Genomic DNA, 15,869 nt, shown 5'->3' with positions numbered 1-15,869 from the left:
CCCAAGTTTGGGGAACACTGCTCTATAACTTTTGAGTGGGGGATGAACTGACCCTAATCACAGGTCCAGACAGCTCAGTGATTTATCACCTTTCCACTTTTAACATAGCACTTATCAAAGAATATTTTTTAAAAAGAGCTTTCATAATAATACATTCATGAAGGTAAACTACAGTGGAACAAAACAATAAGCTAGGAAACCGGCAAGGAGAAGGCAAGGCAAATGCTTGCCTTAATAAAACAAAAACTGACTTGACTTGGCAGTGAAAGGCCAAAAAAGACAGGGCAGGATGAATCTCATGGGGCATGGAGTTCCGCAGTCTGAGTGCTACTACAGAGATGGCCTCTCCAAATGATTCCAGGGATGGGCAGGATTCTGGGAGCTGGTCCTTAAGGCAGAGGAGGATTTAGGGGAGCTTGACTGGTTCACCTGCTCTGGGCGCCGAGCTGAGATGGCGCCACAATAATGACGAACAGTGGAAGGCCATCAATTTTTGGCAATTCGCAGGGCGCCACTGAAATTCTGAAGCCCAAAGTCCACCACTTCTTAAGGCTTTAGTGGGTGGTGTTTTGCACTGAATTCAGAAGCAGCACCTTAAACTGTGCCTGGAAACAAACAGTCACCCAGGACACAAGATGGTGTGAGAGTGATGCAGTATTCCGTACCAACAGAACTTCTGAACACATTAAAATTAATGGGCTGAAGTTTGTCTTGCCCACTAAGTTCAGTGGGTCTCCTCTATGTAAAACCAGCACCACATGTTTATTGCAGTTTGCATTCCTTCCACGGCAGCCAGTATCCAATGCTGTTATCTGTATTTATAAAATCTTGTTTCCTCAGGGAACAGGGGAACAAAACCTTTGCTTTACCTTATTGGCATGAAGTATTGGAGCAGTGTTTGGCGCTGATAAGAGGGCTAACTTTAGAAAACTCTGTAGCTCTGAGGGATAGTGGCTGAAACACAATGACCTATGTTATGGCTAGCACCCTGATCCTCTGAACTGTGATTAGGGTGGATGCAGTAGATGCAGGAAAGGTGGGCACAGATGGACCGAATGGAAATATGCCCGTCACTCACTCATTCAGCCTGCTGCCACTAGAATCTAAGAGTGGCTCTTGCTAGGTTCAGGCTGCATTATACTAAGTCAGACCTTCTGGTCAATCTAGTTTAATATTATCTACACTGAATGGCCTTCGCTCTCCAGGATTTCATTCAGGAATCTCTCCTAACCCTAACTGGGGATGCTGTTGGGGACTGGACCTTCTGCTTGCAAGGCAGGTGCTCTACAGCTAAGCTATGGATCTTGGCTGTCACACTCTTGACAGGCTGGTTCAGAACAAAGATCCATGTAGATTAGCCCTCTGTTTCCAAAACTGGATAGTCAGGTGACTTTGGTAAACTTGCCAACTGAGACTGGTGGAGGCAGCCAGCCGCCCACCCCATTACCTTCCATGATTTATTCAGAGGTATTCTGCACATAGGGACGCAGATGGCCCTGTGGGTTAAACTACAGAGCCTTGGGCTTGCTGATCAGAAGGTTGGCAGTTCGAATCCCTGCGACGGGGTGAGCTCCCGTTGCTTGGTCCCTGCACCTGCCAACCTAGCAGTTCGAAAGCATGTCAAAGTGCAAGTAGATAAATAGGTACCGCTCCGGGGGGAATATTTGAACCCCAGCCACCCTGGGTGGCTTCTAGCATATATAAAAACATAACAAAACATTAAACATTAAAAACTTCCCTATACAGGACTGTCTTCAGATGTCTTCTAAAGGTTGTATTGTTCCTTGACATCTGATGGGAGGGCGTTCCACAGGGTGGGTGCCACTACCAAGAAGGCCCTTTGCCTGGTTCACTGTAACCCCATTTCCCACAGTGAGTGAACCACCAGAAAGCCCTTGGCGCTGGATCTCAGTATCCGGGCTGAACGATGGGGGTGGAGAAGCTCCTTCAGGTATACAGGACCGAGGCCGTTTAGGGCTTTAAAGGTCAGCACCAACACTTTGAATTGTGCTTGGAAAAGTACTGGGAGCCAATATGGCAATTTCTGGACCAGGATAGTTTGACCACTATCCTCTGTGTGCTGGTAGCTCTCAGATTGGATTGCATTCTGTGTAGGAGTTTTCTTCAGGCTGATGCAGAAACTGTAGCCGGTGCAAAAAGAATATTGCTATCATATTACACCATCTCTGAAAGAATTGCACTGTCTGCCAATTAGCTACTGTACTAAGTTCAAGGTGACTGCACTAGTATTCAAAGTCCCATACAAAATACCCAACTGATCCCTGTGCCCCATAGGAGAGGGCATGTTGAAAATATCATCCTACCTGGAGGTCCGTTCTGCTCAATGTAGGAACAGGGCCTTTAGTGTGGTGGCACCTACCCATGGGAGCTCCCTCTGAGACAGGCACCACCTCTATTTTCTTCCCATGCCTGTTGAAGACCTTTTCTCTTTCAACAAGCCTTTTGAGTGGAGATATTTTTTTTTTTATCTCAGCCAAGGTCTGCATTGTATCTGAATGGTTTTTATGTATGCAATTTTTATGTATGTTTTTATTGTGCTCTGAAATTGCTTTGCAATGCTTCATAGGAAGCGATTCATAAATGGAATTAATAATGATAATTTGTCCTTTTTTAAAAAAAGCCATCTAAGCTAATGTCTGTGGGTGGACCCATTAAAATGGTCTGCACATTTAATATGATTTTTGGGGGTCAGCTGATATTCCCTCTGTGGCTTCTGTGGAGGTGGATGCATGTGTAACAACAACAACAGGAGGAGGAAGAGTTTTGTCCCTGTTGAAAAACTGCTTCCCTTCCCTCTCAGGTTTTTTCTCTCTTCAGTGGTGCCTTTCCTCCATCAAAATGATTCAGGAGGAGAAGGGAAGGTAATGCTGTCAGGCAGATGTAAAAACATGTGAAACATCACCATGAACATTATATGATAGCATTTGAAGTGCACCTGTAGCCTCACGAACACATTTGCCCTTCCTCTAAGCCTGCCATTTGTTAGCAGAGATGCTTAATGCTTGTCGTAGCAATGACAGAGAGCTAATCTCATTTGTATCCATCTTGTAGACCCAACGTATGTGGATCACGTTACAATGCCTACTGTTGTCCTGGATGGAAAACATTACCAGGTGGAAACCAGTGCATAGTCCGTAAGTCATTCTTTGCTCTTTATTTCAGATACCAGTGTGGTGTAGTGGCTAAGAGCGGTAGTCACGTAATCTGGTGAACCGGGTTCGCGTCTCCGCTCCTCCACATGCAGCTGCTGGGTGACCTTGGGCTAGTCACACTTCTCTCTCAGCCCCACTCACCTCACAGAGTGTTTGTTGTGGGGGAGGAAGGGAAAGGAGAATGTTAGCCGCTTTGAAACTCCTTTGGGTGGTGATAAAGCGGGATGTCAAATCCATACTCCTCCTCTTCTTCTTTGGCGATCACTCGTAGCCGAGTAAGATCGTCTTCCATAAACACGGTTTTAACAATGAATCCCTAATAGAGGAAATGCTTGCTATTGTTTTGCCCCAAACATAGCTAAATCCCTCCTGTCATTTCATTTGCTTTCATTTTTTCCTTTCCATTCTATGGCAAGGGTGGGGAGCCTTTTTCAGCCTGAGGGCCACATACGCTTATGAGGCCAGAGGCAAAAGTTGGCGAGGTAACAGGCCATGGTTAACAAACAACACATACCCTCCACCCTAAGATGCCAGGTTGGGTTACAACAAATTATGTGTGATTCTTACCTTTGTAAAGTAGGTTACATTCTAACCACGTGAAAGCAGGCCTGGAGAGAGTCCTGAGGGTAAGATAGGCCTGGAAGAGGCTGTATTTGGCCCTCAGGCCTTAGGTTCCCCACCCCTGGTCTGTGGTCTAGTCTGTTTCCTGCTGGTTGTCATATGGAAGGTGCGTCAAACAGCCTCGGCATGGCAATTGCAGCTACACACATAGGAGCGTAAGTAGGAGGCCAAGAAGAACTCTTTGCGATCCAACAAAAACATGCAACACTCAGCCATTTGCCCTGCTTTACAAGAAACATTTCTCAGAGTTGTTTCTCGACGTTATACTTCTGCTGTGTTATTGCAACCCACACAATCTGTGGCATTAATGGTTAGATAGGAGCTTGGGTAAGGAAGTGCTCACTGGTGGATCAGTCAAGAGTGGGCAAACGTGGCACACCATTCCTGACACTTCTAGACTTCATGCAAGGGCTCTCACACTGAAAGTGTTAAACATAACGCAGCCTTTCCCAACACTGGCATTTATCCCTTACGTTCTCCCCTCTGGTAATCCACTGCAAGTGTAACTTAGCTTTATCAGTGTCGCCCTTGGCACCTCAAGAAGGATGTTGAGGACCTGGAAAAGGTTCAAAAAAGGGTTAACACTAACACTCAAAAGGGTTAGCCATGTTCACCCACCCCTGATGGATCCTCTGGCAAGCACCTCTGCAAAAGTGCCTTCTTCACCATTAATACTACAGATCCTCCGGCTTGTAATAACACCTCAGTGGAATGATGAGTATTTGAATTTCATTAAAAGGGCACACCTGACCATGTTTTTCTCAGTCAAATCCAATTAGCTGAACCAGGTAATAAAGGAGTGATCAGCCAGCAACCACGACAGTATATAGTCGTCCATTGCACAACCAAAAGGCACGCTCAACTGTTCCATAGGGCATTCTTATAAAACACAGTTGAAGTAGCGCTATTGTTATGTACTGAGCCGAATCCTAGAACAATAGGATCCAGAATGCAGCAGCCTGATTGGTCCGCAGGAGCCACCCAATCCAGCTCCAGGAGCAGCCCGGAATTAGCCAATCACACGGGGGCCATTGTGTAAATAATTTATATATAGCTAGACGTTTTGGTGAAAGTTTCATTCACTGCTACTATGAGCTGAATAAAGAGCATGAAATTCACACTCAACTCCAAGTATATTTCAGCTATACAAACTTCCTAGGGGTTAATTATCCTGCTTATAGTTTTCAGACCATGCTTTTGTATATGATGACACTTGTAAACATGGGTGTAAGGGGAAATGGCAAAACTTTTCAAAATGGATGTAAGAGTTAGTTTAGCATATCAGGTCTGGAACAAAAACAACCTCACCATTATCATTTCTACACTGCACAACACCCCTTTCTTTTTACTGAAGTGTACAGAACTGCAGATATGTGAAACTGCAGATATGTGGGGATTGACCCTAGGAACAATGAAGTGCCATTGAATGTCAAGCCGCATACACACTATGCCATTAAGGCACATTTCTCTGCCCTTCCCATAGAATTCTGGGCTCTGTAGTTTATTCCTAGCAAAGTTACAGTTCCCACCAACACTTTAAAAACTGCAGTGCCCAGAATTCTCTGTGGGCAAATCTCTGCTTTGTATGCACTTTGAAGGTGTAGTCTTGAGCCTCAGTCACCCAAGGACAAATAAGTGGCTGTAAACCATTCAAGATTAGTGCCTAAAAACCATCAGAGTGCAAGCTAACCTGCTTAAAATCTGTTTTTCTGCTTACACCCCTTTTGGGTTTTCCCTCTCTTCCCTTACAGCAATCTGTAGACATTCCTGTGGAGATGGATTTTGCTCAAGACCGAACATGTGCACATGTCCAAGTGGCCAGATCGCCCCGTCCTGTGGCTCAAAGTCAGGTATGTTTTCTAGGGCTAGATTATTCTTATGCTCTTGAATTGGCAGTGTGGTGTGTTTTAACATGAAAGTAACTTGGTAGTTCAGACAACTAAACACTGACTCAGTATTAATCATTTACCACAACTAAAGGAATCTTGGGTTCTAGCTTTTGCAGACATTCCTTATGGCAATTTTTAAAAAGTAACAAATACTATACAAGTATTGGCAATGGCATTTGGCTCGCCAGATGCTATATACTTTTTGAAAAATTGGTCCTGCTTGCAACAGAAGTCTAAATTATTGAGACAAAAAAAAGGTGCTAGATATTTCATTCTTGCTTTTTCTGTGAATGCCCTTGTGGGAAACCACCAGGAAAGGCAGACAAGGATGGCTTTTTGTGAGAGTTAAATGACCTGGCATTTACCGGTAGATATTTTGTATTAATTTCCCTTCCTTCCTTCCTTCCTTGTCAGTGGCAATGCTCTTTTGGAATTGGCCTATATTATTTTTAGTGGGTTCATAAAATAGCATGAGATTAGGGAGTAAAAATCAGGGTCAACATTTGTAACAAGTAAAATAATAGCAGAATCATTCAGGACAGAACTAATCCCCAGCTATAGGCAACATGGGTTGTGTCTATTACCAGACCTCAAACTAGCAGTGATTGAGAGTTTGAAAGGGAAGGGCCATAGCTCAGTGGTAAAGCACCTGTTTTGCATGCAGAATGTTCCAAGTTCAATCCCTGGGATCTCTAGGTAGAGCTGAGAGATACCTTTTTCTGAAATCCCAAAGAGCCACTGCCAGTCAGTGAAGGAAAACCTGAGTAAGATGGAACAATGATCTTACTCACTATAAGGCAGTGTCTTTTGTTTCAAGAATTGTGTAGGCTACTTGCTTTCCTCATTTATTCATTTGCAAGGCAAAAATGAAAACTAGGAAACCAAAGTTCCCTTTAAAGCCCATTAATTGTTTTGGGGTACTAGCAGCATTTTCTTTTCTTTTTTTTAATCTGGCAACTAGTTTTGATAGTTCTCCAACAAAAGCTGAGATTAGAGCTCACTGTGTCCTTGAATAAAACCACAATTCCAAAAATTTCTCAAGATGTAATGAACTGCAATACTGGCATGGTTTGCACAATGCTGTAAGCCAAACTGTTGCTTGCTGGGACTGTGCAAACGTGTGAGCTCTTGGAGAGGAGAGTTCATATACTTTTCTCCTGCCTAGCCTTTTTTATTCCCACACTGCACTGAGCTCAGCCGTCCAATGTTACTGCCTTACATTGTTATTGCATATCACCTGGGTGAAGGCACAGCGGATGCTATGCATGACTAAGACATTGATCCAATGACTGACATGCCCCCTGGGCTCCTGCCTTCCCAGACATCTCTGAAACTTCCTGAAGACCAGATGAGGCCCAGCCCAATAGGCCCTTCCTAGGGATCATCTGATTCCAGCCCCTCAAACTCCTCCCACTCAGCTTCTTGATCTGACCAGCCTATCCAGGACATCTCCTTGGGGGTTCATGATAACACTTTCCTCTCAAGAGTGACTAGACCAGCCTTTCTCAACCTGTGGGTCCCCAGATGTTGTTGAACTCTCATCACCCCTAGCTAGCAAGGCCAGAGCTCAGGGATGATGGGAGTTGTGGTCCAACAACATCTGGGGACACACAGGTTGAGAACCTCTGGACTAGACTGAAACTTGTAAGTGCAAGTCCTCTGAAATCTCATTTGCTCCATTCTTGTTATTGTCAGAACGGCCCCATGTATGAAGGCTTCTGGCAGAATGAAGCATTTCTTCTACTTTGTTATTCAATCACAGACCTCTCCAGCAATTCATTGATAAATAAAAAGTAGTAGAAATACCACCCCCCTCCTTAAACTGAGCAACAGCCCAAGCTGCTTAAAACTTCACATCTGTTCTTTCCTTGAATCTCAACACTGAGACATGGCTGGCGAAGACAGCTTTGGATGCCTTAAAACATTCCGGACCCTCCTCTGCATATCCTTGGACCTCACAGATGTTTTTTGGCAATTTGGTTCTTCCTGAAGCTTTTCAAAGAGATTGTGGAGGCACCCTCCCTTGAAAGTTAGAAGAACCCTGCTAGATCAGGCCAAAGGTCCATCTATTCTAGCATCCTGTTTTCAGCAGTGGCTAATTAAACATTTCCAGGAAGACCACAACCAGGACATGAAGGCAATAGGTTGGCGGCTTGAATCCCTGTGATGGGGTGAACTCCCATTGCTCTGTCCCAGCTCTTGCCAACCTAGCAGTTTGAAAGCGCCAGTGCAAGTACATAAATAGGTACCACTGTGGCAGGAAGGTAAACAGAGTTCCTGTGCACTCTGGTTTCTGTTGCGGTGTTCTGTTGTTCCAGAAGCAGTTTAGTCATGCTGGTCACATGACCCGAAAAGCTGTCTGTGGACAAACGTTGGCTCCCTTAGCCTGAAAGTGAGATGAGTGCCGCTACCCCATAGTCGCCTTTGACTGGACTTAACCGTCCAGGGGTCCTTTACCTTTTTACCTACTCACCTCCCAACAGCTCATATTCAGAGGTATACTGCCTCTGCCCCTCAGTGATCCATTTACAGCTGCCATTACCTATTTATAGACCTGCCTTCAGTGAATTTAGCCACTTTCCATTTAAAGCCTTCTGAAGCCATCTAATTGGAAGAACACACCTGAACATTCATGTTCTTTCTGACCAATCAATGCTTTCATTTGCAAATACAGTGGTACCTTGGTTCTCAAACTTAATCCGTTCCGGAAGTCTGTTCCAAAACCAAAGCATTCCAAAACCAAGGTGCTCTTTCCCATAGAATGTAATGCAAAATGATTAATCCATTCCAGACATTTAAAAACAACCCCTAAAAGAGCAATTTAACATGAATTTTACTATCAAATGAGACCATTGATCCATAAAATGAAAGCAATAATCAATGTACTGTACTATAAAATAAATAAGACAGTATTGTAGATGATAAAAATTAAAAAAAAAATCTTACCTGTACTGATGATAGTCACACAGTCAGTAGCTGAACTGGGTTCCATTCAGTCACAAAACAAATTAACCGAAAAAGCCACAAAAATGCAAAATAGCAAAAACAAAAGCGCCAAACTTAATCCATTCCGGAAGTCCGTTTGACTTCCGAAATGTTTGAAAACCGAGGCTTGGCTTCTGATTGGCGCAGGCGCCCCGGAAACAATAGGCGACAGCCGCATCGGATGTTCGGCTTCCAAAAAACGTTCGCAAACCAGAACATTTACTTCTGGGTTTTTGGCGTTTGGGAACCAACCAAGGCGTTTTAGTACCAAGGCGTTTGAGAACCAAGGTACCACTGTATAGAGTACTCTCAGCTGCCTTTAGATATTTAAGGACGCAACCCTAAACACACTTAAGCCTTGTTGAAAACAATGCGACTTACTTCTGAATAGCCATGCATTGGATTGGGTTGCAAGCAGTTTTGACAGCAAATGCAATGCATTGCTGTTGAAGAATTGCCCAAATTTCCGTACAGATGGGTGAATACAGAATACTCGCATCAATTCCATTGCACCCACTCTCTTTTTCCCCCCTTTTCTTTTTTGCTTTTAGTTACGTAAACAGTCATCATCCATACCATTGTTGGATACATCTATAATGGTAGGCCCTAGTTTAGATCTGTTCATGCAGCCTTGTATGTAACATCAAAGGTGGCATGAATTCCAGGCAGTGGGTTCAGGGAATTCCATGGGGGTGATGAATGGGCTGGCAGAGGAAGGGTTGCTGTCACTCCTCTTCCAGACTGCCTGGTTTCCATGCTGGCCTGGGAGGAATAGGAACTACTTCTTCCGCAGCTGGCCAGGAAATGTAGTGTGCCAATGAAGGAAGCAAAACCACTCAAGGAGAGTTTGAAACAAAGCTGGGTTGGATGTTGCTTAGGGAAAAGGGGACATGGCTGAGGGAGGTTTGTGTGGTCTGGGCAGAGTCCCAGGGGCCTGATAAAGAGGCCTGAGGGGGGGGGCACATTTCACCCTTGAACCCTAGGTTCCCTCCCACTGCCACAATGTAAAAAAATGAAAGCTGTAAAAAGCTTCAACACTGGTGAGTCCATGCAGCCCCACTCAGGCCTTAAAAACAATTCCAATAAAAACGATGATTTGCATTCCTAGTCTGCCAGATAATTAAGACTGCATGAGAAATAATTTCCTTTGGAAAATGAATTAAGGCAGAATAGGGTACCCTCTCTCCCGCAGTCCCGCATTGCAGAGTTGCGTATAAGACTAAGATGAAGAAATATTATCAGCCTGTAGCTTGGGGAAAAAAGTAAGGTAAAACAACAACAGCTCTGCACTCAAGCTACCGTTAAACTTATTATCTCAAAGCATTTAAATGCCTTTGGTAATAAATGTGGGAATGGAAGTTAGCTTTTGGCTTGCTTTACTCTAATTGAAATCAGTTTGTGGTTTAAGTTCCTACTCCGCCTGACAGATGATATCATTTCCTATGTGTTTTCTAATCCCTTCTGTTTTCCTAAGGTTTTATAAAGCAAAGTCCGACCATACATTTTGAAACCACTGCCCACCTTTTTCAGACCTGCTTAGGAGGGTGTGAATAAGGCTCCACCAATTATAGTGGGCTGCAGATTTGCAGATGCCTTGCACAGAATCTAGCTGAAGTTAAGCCCTTTTGAACTAGATGTGACCTTATATGAGTCTTTGCATCTAGCATGTAGGTTTTGTTTTCCTAAATCCTAAATAGCAGCCACTGGGAGGGCCTCAAATTATTGCCACTGAGGCAGACAGGTGGGTAGGCAATTTAACCCTTTCCTCACTTGCTGTGGTTGTGACAAAAAAAAAAAATGCTCCTTCAAAGCTGCTATTTATGTTGGGAAGAATCCCTCCACTGACAGCAATTTCAGAAAAACCTTTACATGCAAAGACACATTTAGCATCCTATATAGTTTGGCTCCAAACCTTAATGATTTCAGTGGTAGAGAGCTGGGCGATTCCTCTGTGGAAGTCAGCAAATACAATTGCTCATTTTCCCCTCTAAATTGTGCCCTTTCACTTTCGTTGGAAAATAATAGCATTGGATGGTCATATTCAGAGTAGACCAACTGAAATCAATGGAATTAAGTTGATCAAGTCCATTGATTTCAATAGGTATACTCTGAATATCACTTACAGTAGTTGAAAGTAGCCAACTGTTTCTACAGTTTTCCATAGAGTCAAAGTATAAAGTTGGTGCCACAGTGTTTTAAAATGTAGCAAACAATCACATCTTATGCACATTTAACTTGTGTGATTTCAACCACATACAACTGAAGACCAGCTGGTTGAAATTTTGCAAGTTAAATGCAAGCAAAGTGGAACGAAAGCTTTTAAGTTCTGCATCTTGCTTGGAGGCAAGGCCAAGAGCTCTGGGGTGCTCTCGCAAGATCTTGCAGGTCTGTCCGAGCTCCCATGAGATCTTGCATGAGACCCTTAGCCTTCCAAAAACCTCGCAAAAAAACTTCTAAGCTCTCTACATTGCTTGCCAGACAAGGCATTCTTGATGTGTTGGCTCTGGAAGATGAGTAGGGATGCTTTTGTAGGATATTATGGGAACTTGAACAGCCCCATAGGGTCTCACAGAGGCAGCCCCAAACCGGCGTGTTGAGAGGGCCTTGCCCTCCTTCCAAGGCAGAGAACTTAAAAGCTCTTTTTGCACCAGGTCTGCTTGGGACGAAGGGAGTTGTAGCCCAACAATAAGTGTGGTCCCAAGGCAGAAGAGCACTGTATTCAAGGACTTTCTTGATTTCAGAAAGCTTGGCTGCACATTGCGTGGCAAGTTCCCGCCTCCCCCCAGCAGAAATAAAGACACAAGACACCATAATTAAGGTTAATGGGCTAAAATTGGCCACAACTTCATTGGTTACAGGTGATGAGTGGTATTGGCTTAGGCATTGGTCCTAAATGACTATCCGGCTTCCGTCCGTCTGCCTGAAAGGCCGGGAAGGGTTAACACCAGCAGGGGGAGCCCTGCTGATGCACATCAACGAGGCACTCCCCCAGGGGTCACTGCTTGGGGGCGTGCCTTGGGCCCTGGCCTCTATAGGCTTCGGACGTGGCCACGCCCACCCCCGGAATCCTTTACCAGACTACCCTTCATTATCCGGGGGAGGTGATGGCGCTCCTCCCTCGCATTCATCTACATAACAATACCCCTAGCAATTCCTAACCGCCAAACCGAGGAAGTTGTGACGATTTGCTACGAGGTAGGCGAAAAAACCAAATGGCTGGTGCCAATTTGCCAAGTGGAAAAATTCCTTCCAGGCCCCTTAACGGTGACCAAAAAGCCACAAAAGACAATGAGGCATTCTGCATTTCTATTTGATGGTGGTTGTGGCCAGCGCTTCATAGAATTAAACATTTAAAATGGTTGCCATCTGCTGTTTAGCTTCTCTAGACCACACAGTTAAGTAATTGTCTTTCCTTTCCAGTGCAACATTGCAACATCAGGTGTATGAATGGAGGTACATGCAGTGATGACCATTGTCTCTGTCAGAAAGGATACACAGGAACACACTGTGGGCAGCGTAAGTAAATGTAATCTAACATTTAGCTAGGGGTACTGTCCTATGTGTACTAAGTGATACGGGGTGCATTTTAGTGATTTTTGGAGGCAGAGGAGAAATGGAGAAATTGTGGGTGAAATGGGGGCTTTGCCAGCACCAGTGGTCGCAGGAAGAGATCTTACTGGAAGCCACCAACTGGAAGCTGCCAAGTAATCAGGCAGTGACACTATGTTATCATACAGTGTTGCTTCCAGGTTTCTTTAGGGAAAGGGTGACAATGGCAGTCACTGGGAAGTGGACTTTTGGTTGAGACTTCTGTTGTGAAACTGAGAGGAGTGGCCCAGTTTTGAGCTAAAAATTCTCATCTGACATTTGTAGAGCTCAGCCACAAGAAGACGAACAAATCCATTGTAATCAACAAATTCTGGGCTGCTGGTTAACTGCTGTGGAATTTTTCAAGCTAGCACGTGACTTTGCAATAGATGCCAGGAGAATTCTTTCTGACTAGAACAATTAAAGTAAGCATCAGGCAAATTCATAATAATTGGATATTGCCTGATGTTGCAGTTCTATGCATTAATTTTTTTAAAAAAATTAATTTCCATTTTTCCACATCACAATTAAAACAACGTAACTCACAGCACATCAACCACGTTGCTTAAAACAGTTCTTGCGTTCCTAGACTTATCAAAGGCTTGAAAGGTTTTATGCATGTAGGATCTGATTAGTTAGAACTTCAACTGTGGGTGCTGTCTGGCCCCTTTGCAAACGTGGAGCAGACTGCAAGGTGGCTCCTATCAGAATGTATTCTAATGTTCACCCTCACGCCATGCTGGCTTCTATGCTGGTTGTACTGCTGCATGACTGGGTACACTGAAATGCACTCAGCCTTTCCAGGTAAGATGAGGTCTTCCCACATCTCATTTACATGTATCCATGCTGCTCACAGCAGAAGCAAATGATATATGTGTTACCTGGGGAGTAACAGGCACTAGAGGCAGGTAAGTGAGGTCTAGGAAAGCCTTGGTTGACCAGAAATTACTAGATTGTGAACTGTGGTGCATTGGTGCAAAGCTGGCAAAGGGATGGAAAGGATAGACTTACAATTCATTTTATTAGTAACCCCTTTTCATGCGTAGAAATGGCCGGATTGTGCCCATATCTTGCTCTGTTGAAATTGTGACATATTGGGGAATTGGATTACATATGCTAAATCTTTGGCTTTTCAAATAAAGTCATAGCTGAACTTGATGTTTGGCTGTTTTGAAATACATGACTGCATTTGATAAGTAGTTCATAGAGTTTGGCATTCACCAGCAAAGGCTTGCTTGCTGGTCAAAGTGAGTAAGACTGTCAGAGTCCCAGGCCATCCATATTCCAACAAGTGGTTTTGCCAAGCAATGTGGATTTGTAATAATGTGTTTAACTGCGAATCATGTTCTTAGAAAGAGGCCTGTAATTCAGTTGGGCAGATGTGTGTGAGGTTTCATAGGGAGAAAGAAGGGGGAAATAGAAAGTTTTTGTCTTTTAACTAAGGGTATGTCCTTATAAAGGGATGAGGGTGGCACTGTGGGTTAAACCACAGAGCCTAGGACTTGCTGATCAGAAGGTCGGCGGTTCGAATCCCCGCAACGGGGTGAGCTTCCATTGCTTGGTCCCTGCTCCTGCCAACCTAGCAGTTCGAAAGCACGTCAAAGTGCAAGTAGATAAATAGGTACCGCTCTGGCGGGAAGGTAAACGGCGTTTCTGTGCGCTGCTCTGGTTTGCCAGAAGCGGCTTAGTCATGCTGGCCACATGACCCGGAAGCTGTACGCCAGCTCCTTCAGCCAATAAAGCGAGATGAGCGCCGCAACTCCAGAGTCGGCCACGACTGGACCTAATGGTCAGGGGTCCCTTTACCTTTACCTTTTATAGCTCTTTCAGATAGGTGACCTCTTCCACCCTGGTACAGAGCTACCATTGCTTGGACCCAGCAGTAGGTACTGCTTGAGGACAAAGACCCAAATAGTAATTTCTTACACAGCTGGTTGGGTGCTTCTACACTAAACCTTAATATTTCCATTATTATTTTATTTTATTTGCGGTTTTGAGACTATGCTTTCTCCTGGAGTTAGCAAAATAGCCCAAATACAATACAACGATCAAACAGTTATTAAAGCACACTCAGAACCACAGAGCTGGTTCCCACGTAACACTAAACCAAACTATGGGTTAGTGTGGAAGTGTGAAGGCCTCCAGTGAGAAGAGTCACAGCCCCTGAACTCTCCGAGGTCTGCTGCTGCTAGGGTGCTTTGAGCCAAGCTATGCTGTTGCCTGAACCCAGGCTCATAGTTTGTCTTCTCCAAACAGGCCATGAGCTGTAAACCCAGGACCAAACCTTGGTTACAGTGTGTGGTTTGTCTGGAGCGAGACAAGCTACAGGCCCGGGTAAAGCCACAAACGGTTGCCCGTCATTGAAACATGAGAGCGTCCAAATAACTCTATTGCTCATTTCACTTACAGCTGTCTGCGAAAGTGGGTGCCTTAATGGAGGGAGATGTGTCGCCCCAAACAGATGTGCCTGCACTTATGGCTTTACTGGACCTCAGTGTGAAAGAGGTAGGTGGGATTTCCATATCCCCCCCCCCCATTAGAAAAGACCGGACTTTGATGTGTTGTGTATGAGTTAAGCTTCTGAATGAGTCAGTATGAGTTAAGCTTCTGGGGTTTTTTTATTGTTTGCAGAGTGTGATGAATTAAGATGAAGGAACAATATGTTTCTGGAAGACTTTTTTTTAAAGAAAATCTGATTAAAGGCAAATGAAACTGTGGCAGGTGATGGAGTGAGGAAATAGCTCCTTATTACCAACAGGATTCAGGGCAGCTTTGCATGTTAAAACAAAGCAGGGGAAGAAATAAATTTGTGTTATTTGTACTTCCTCTTATTGCAGTTCCAGGATAGTGTGTCCTTACCTACTCTGACACTATAACCCTCTGGTGAATCCACACAGAGCAATCATTTCAAATCTTAGAAGAGGCCAATGAGTCTCTGTTCCTTATTCTCCAGGTTTTTGTTTTTGCAATGTATGGACGTTATCCTTACTTCTATATTGCTTCTTGGCGCAAAGGCCTTTTCCATGATTGCTAAGCAACCAAGTTTCCCTCTTTCACCTCACACTCAGGCTGCCGTTTCCCTCTCTGATGAAGCTTCTGTGCTTTTAATCAGCTGCCCGAGAGGCAGAAATTCAACAAGTGCAGCATTTGTTATCTATCATTATAGCTGCTTCTCACAGCTTCATTTCCTATTGTCAGGAAGAAAATGGCAACACTTTCTCTTACGTGGAACAAGGCACTGGTGTACTTAGGACACAGCAATGGTTGTGCCTTTGTTTCCACGGTATCGTATGGTTCGGTATGTGTGTGAGGTTTTATTAACGACTGTGATGTTGATGAAGGAGTGACCCACTTTGAACCTGTACAGAATTTGAGGTGCAGGACTTTAGAGATTCAGTGCTATATGTGCACTTTTAGCACTGAATTTTGGCCACCCCTGCTGGAATTTAGATGTGTTGGAGGTATGCATACTTTTTATTTAAAGATGGGGATGAGGATGAAAGGCAAAGGAAACTTGGGAGTTCATTTTGTTTCATTTTTCATTTTTAGCTGTAAAAGCTGGCCAGTAAAATGAATGCAATCACGTACATTTTAGCTTGCTGTTTAATATACA

The 15,869-nt window shown here is 44.1% G+C and overlaps 1 protein-coding gene across 5 annotated transcripts in view; it reads left to right on the top strand.

Annotated features, from left to right (window-relative positions):
- The window catches only part of FBN1 (fibrillin 1), a 229,677-nt gene that overhangs the window by 31,923 nt on the left and 181,885 nt on the right, over positions 1–15,869 (top strand). For all 5 annotated transcript variants that reach the window (XR_014504560.1, XM_083411720.1, XM_083411721.1 and 2 more), the window contains exons 3-6: positions 3,073–3,155; positions 5,546–5,644; positions 12,089–12,184; positions 14,666–14,761. Coding sequence is in view for 4 of the 5 variants with exons in the window: in XM_083411720.1 (XP_083267846.1) it covers positions 3,073–3,155; positions 5,546–5,644; positions 12,089–12,184; positions 14,666–14,761 (374 nt within the window). In the remaining variant the exon portion in view is untranslated. The remainder of the gene's footprint in view (positions 1–3,072; positions 3,156–5,545; positions 5,645–12,088; positions 12,185–14,665; positions 14,762–15,869) is intronic.

Source organism: Podarcis tiliguerta (genome assembly GCF_965153285.1).
Source record: "Podarcis tiliguerta genome assembly, chromosome: 14".
In the NCBI taxonomy this organism is placed as follows: Eukaryota; Metazoa; Chordata; class Lepidosauria; order Squamata; family Lacertidae; genus Podarcis; species Podarcis tiliguerta.
The sequence above is the reverse complement of the archived record's forward strand: the minus strand, read 5'-3'. Positions and strand labels throughout refer to the sequence as shown.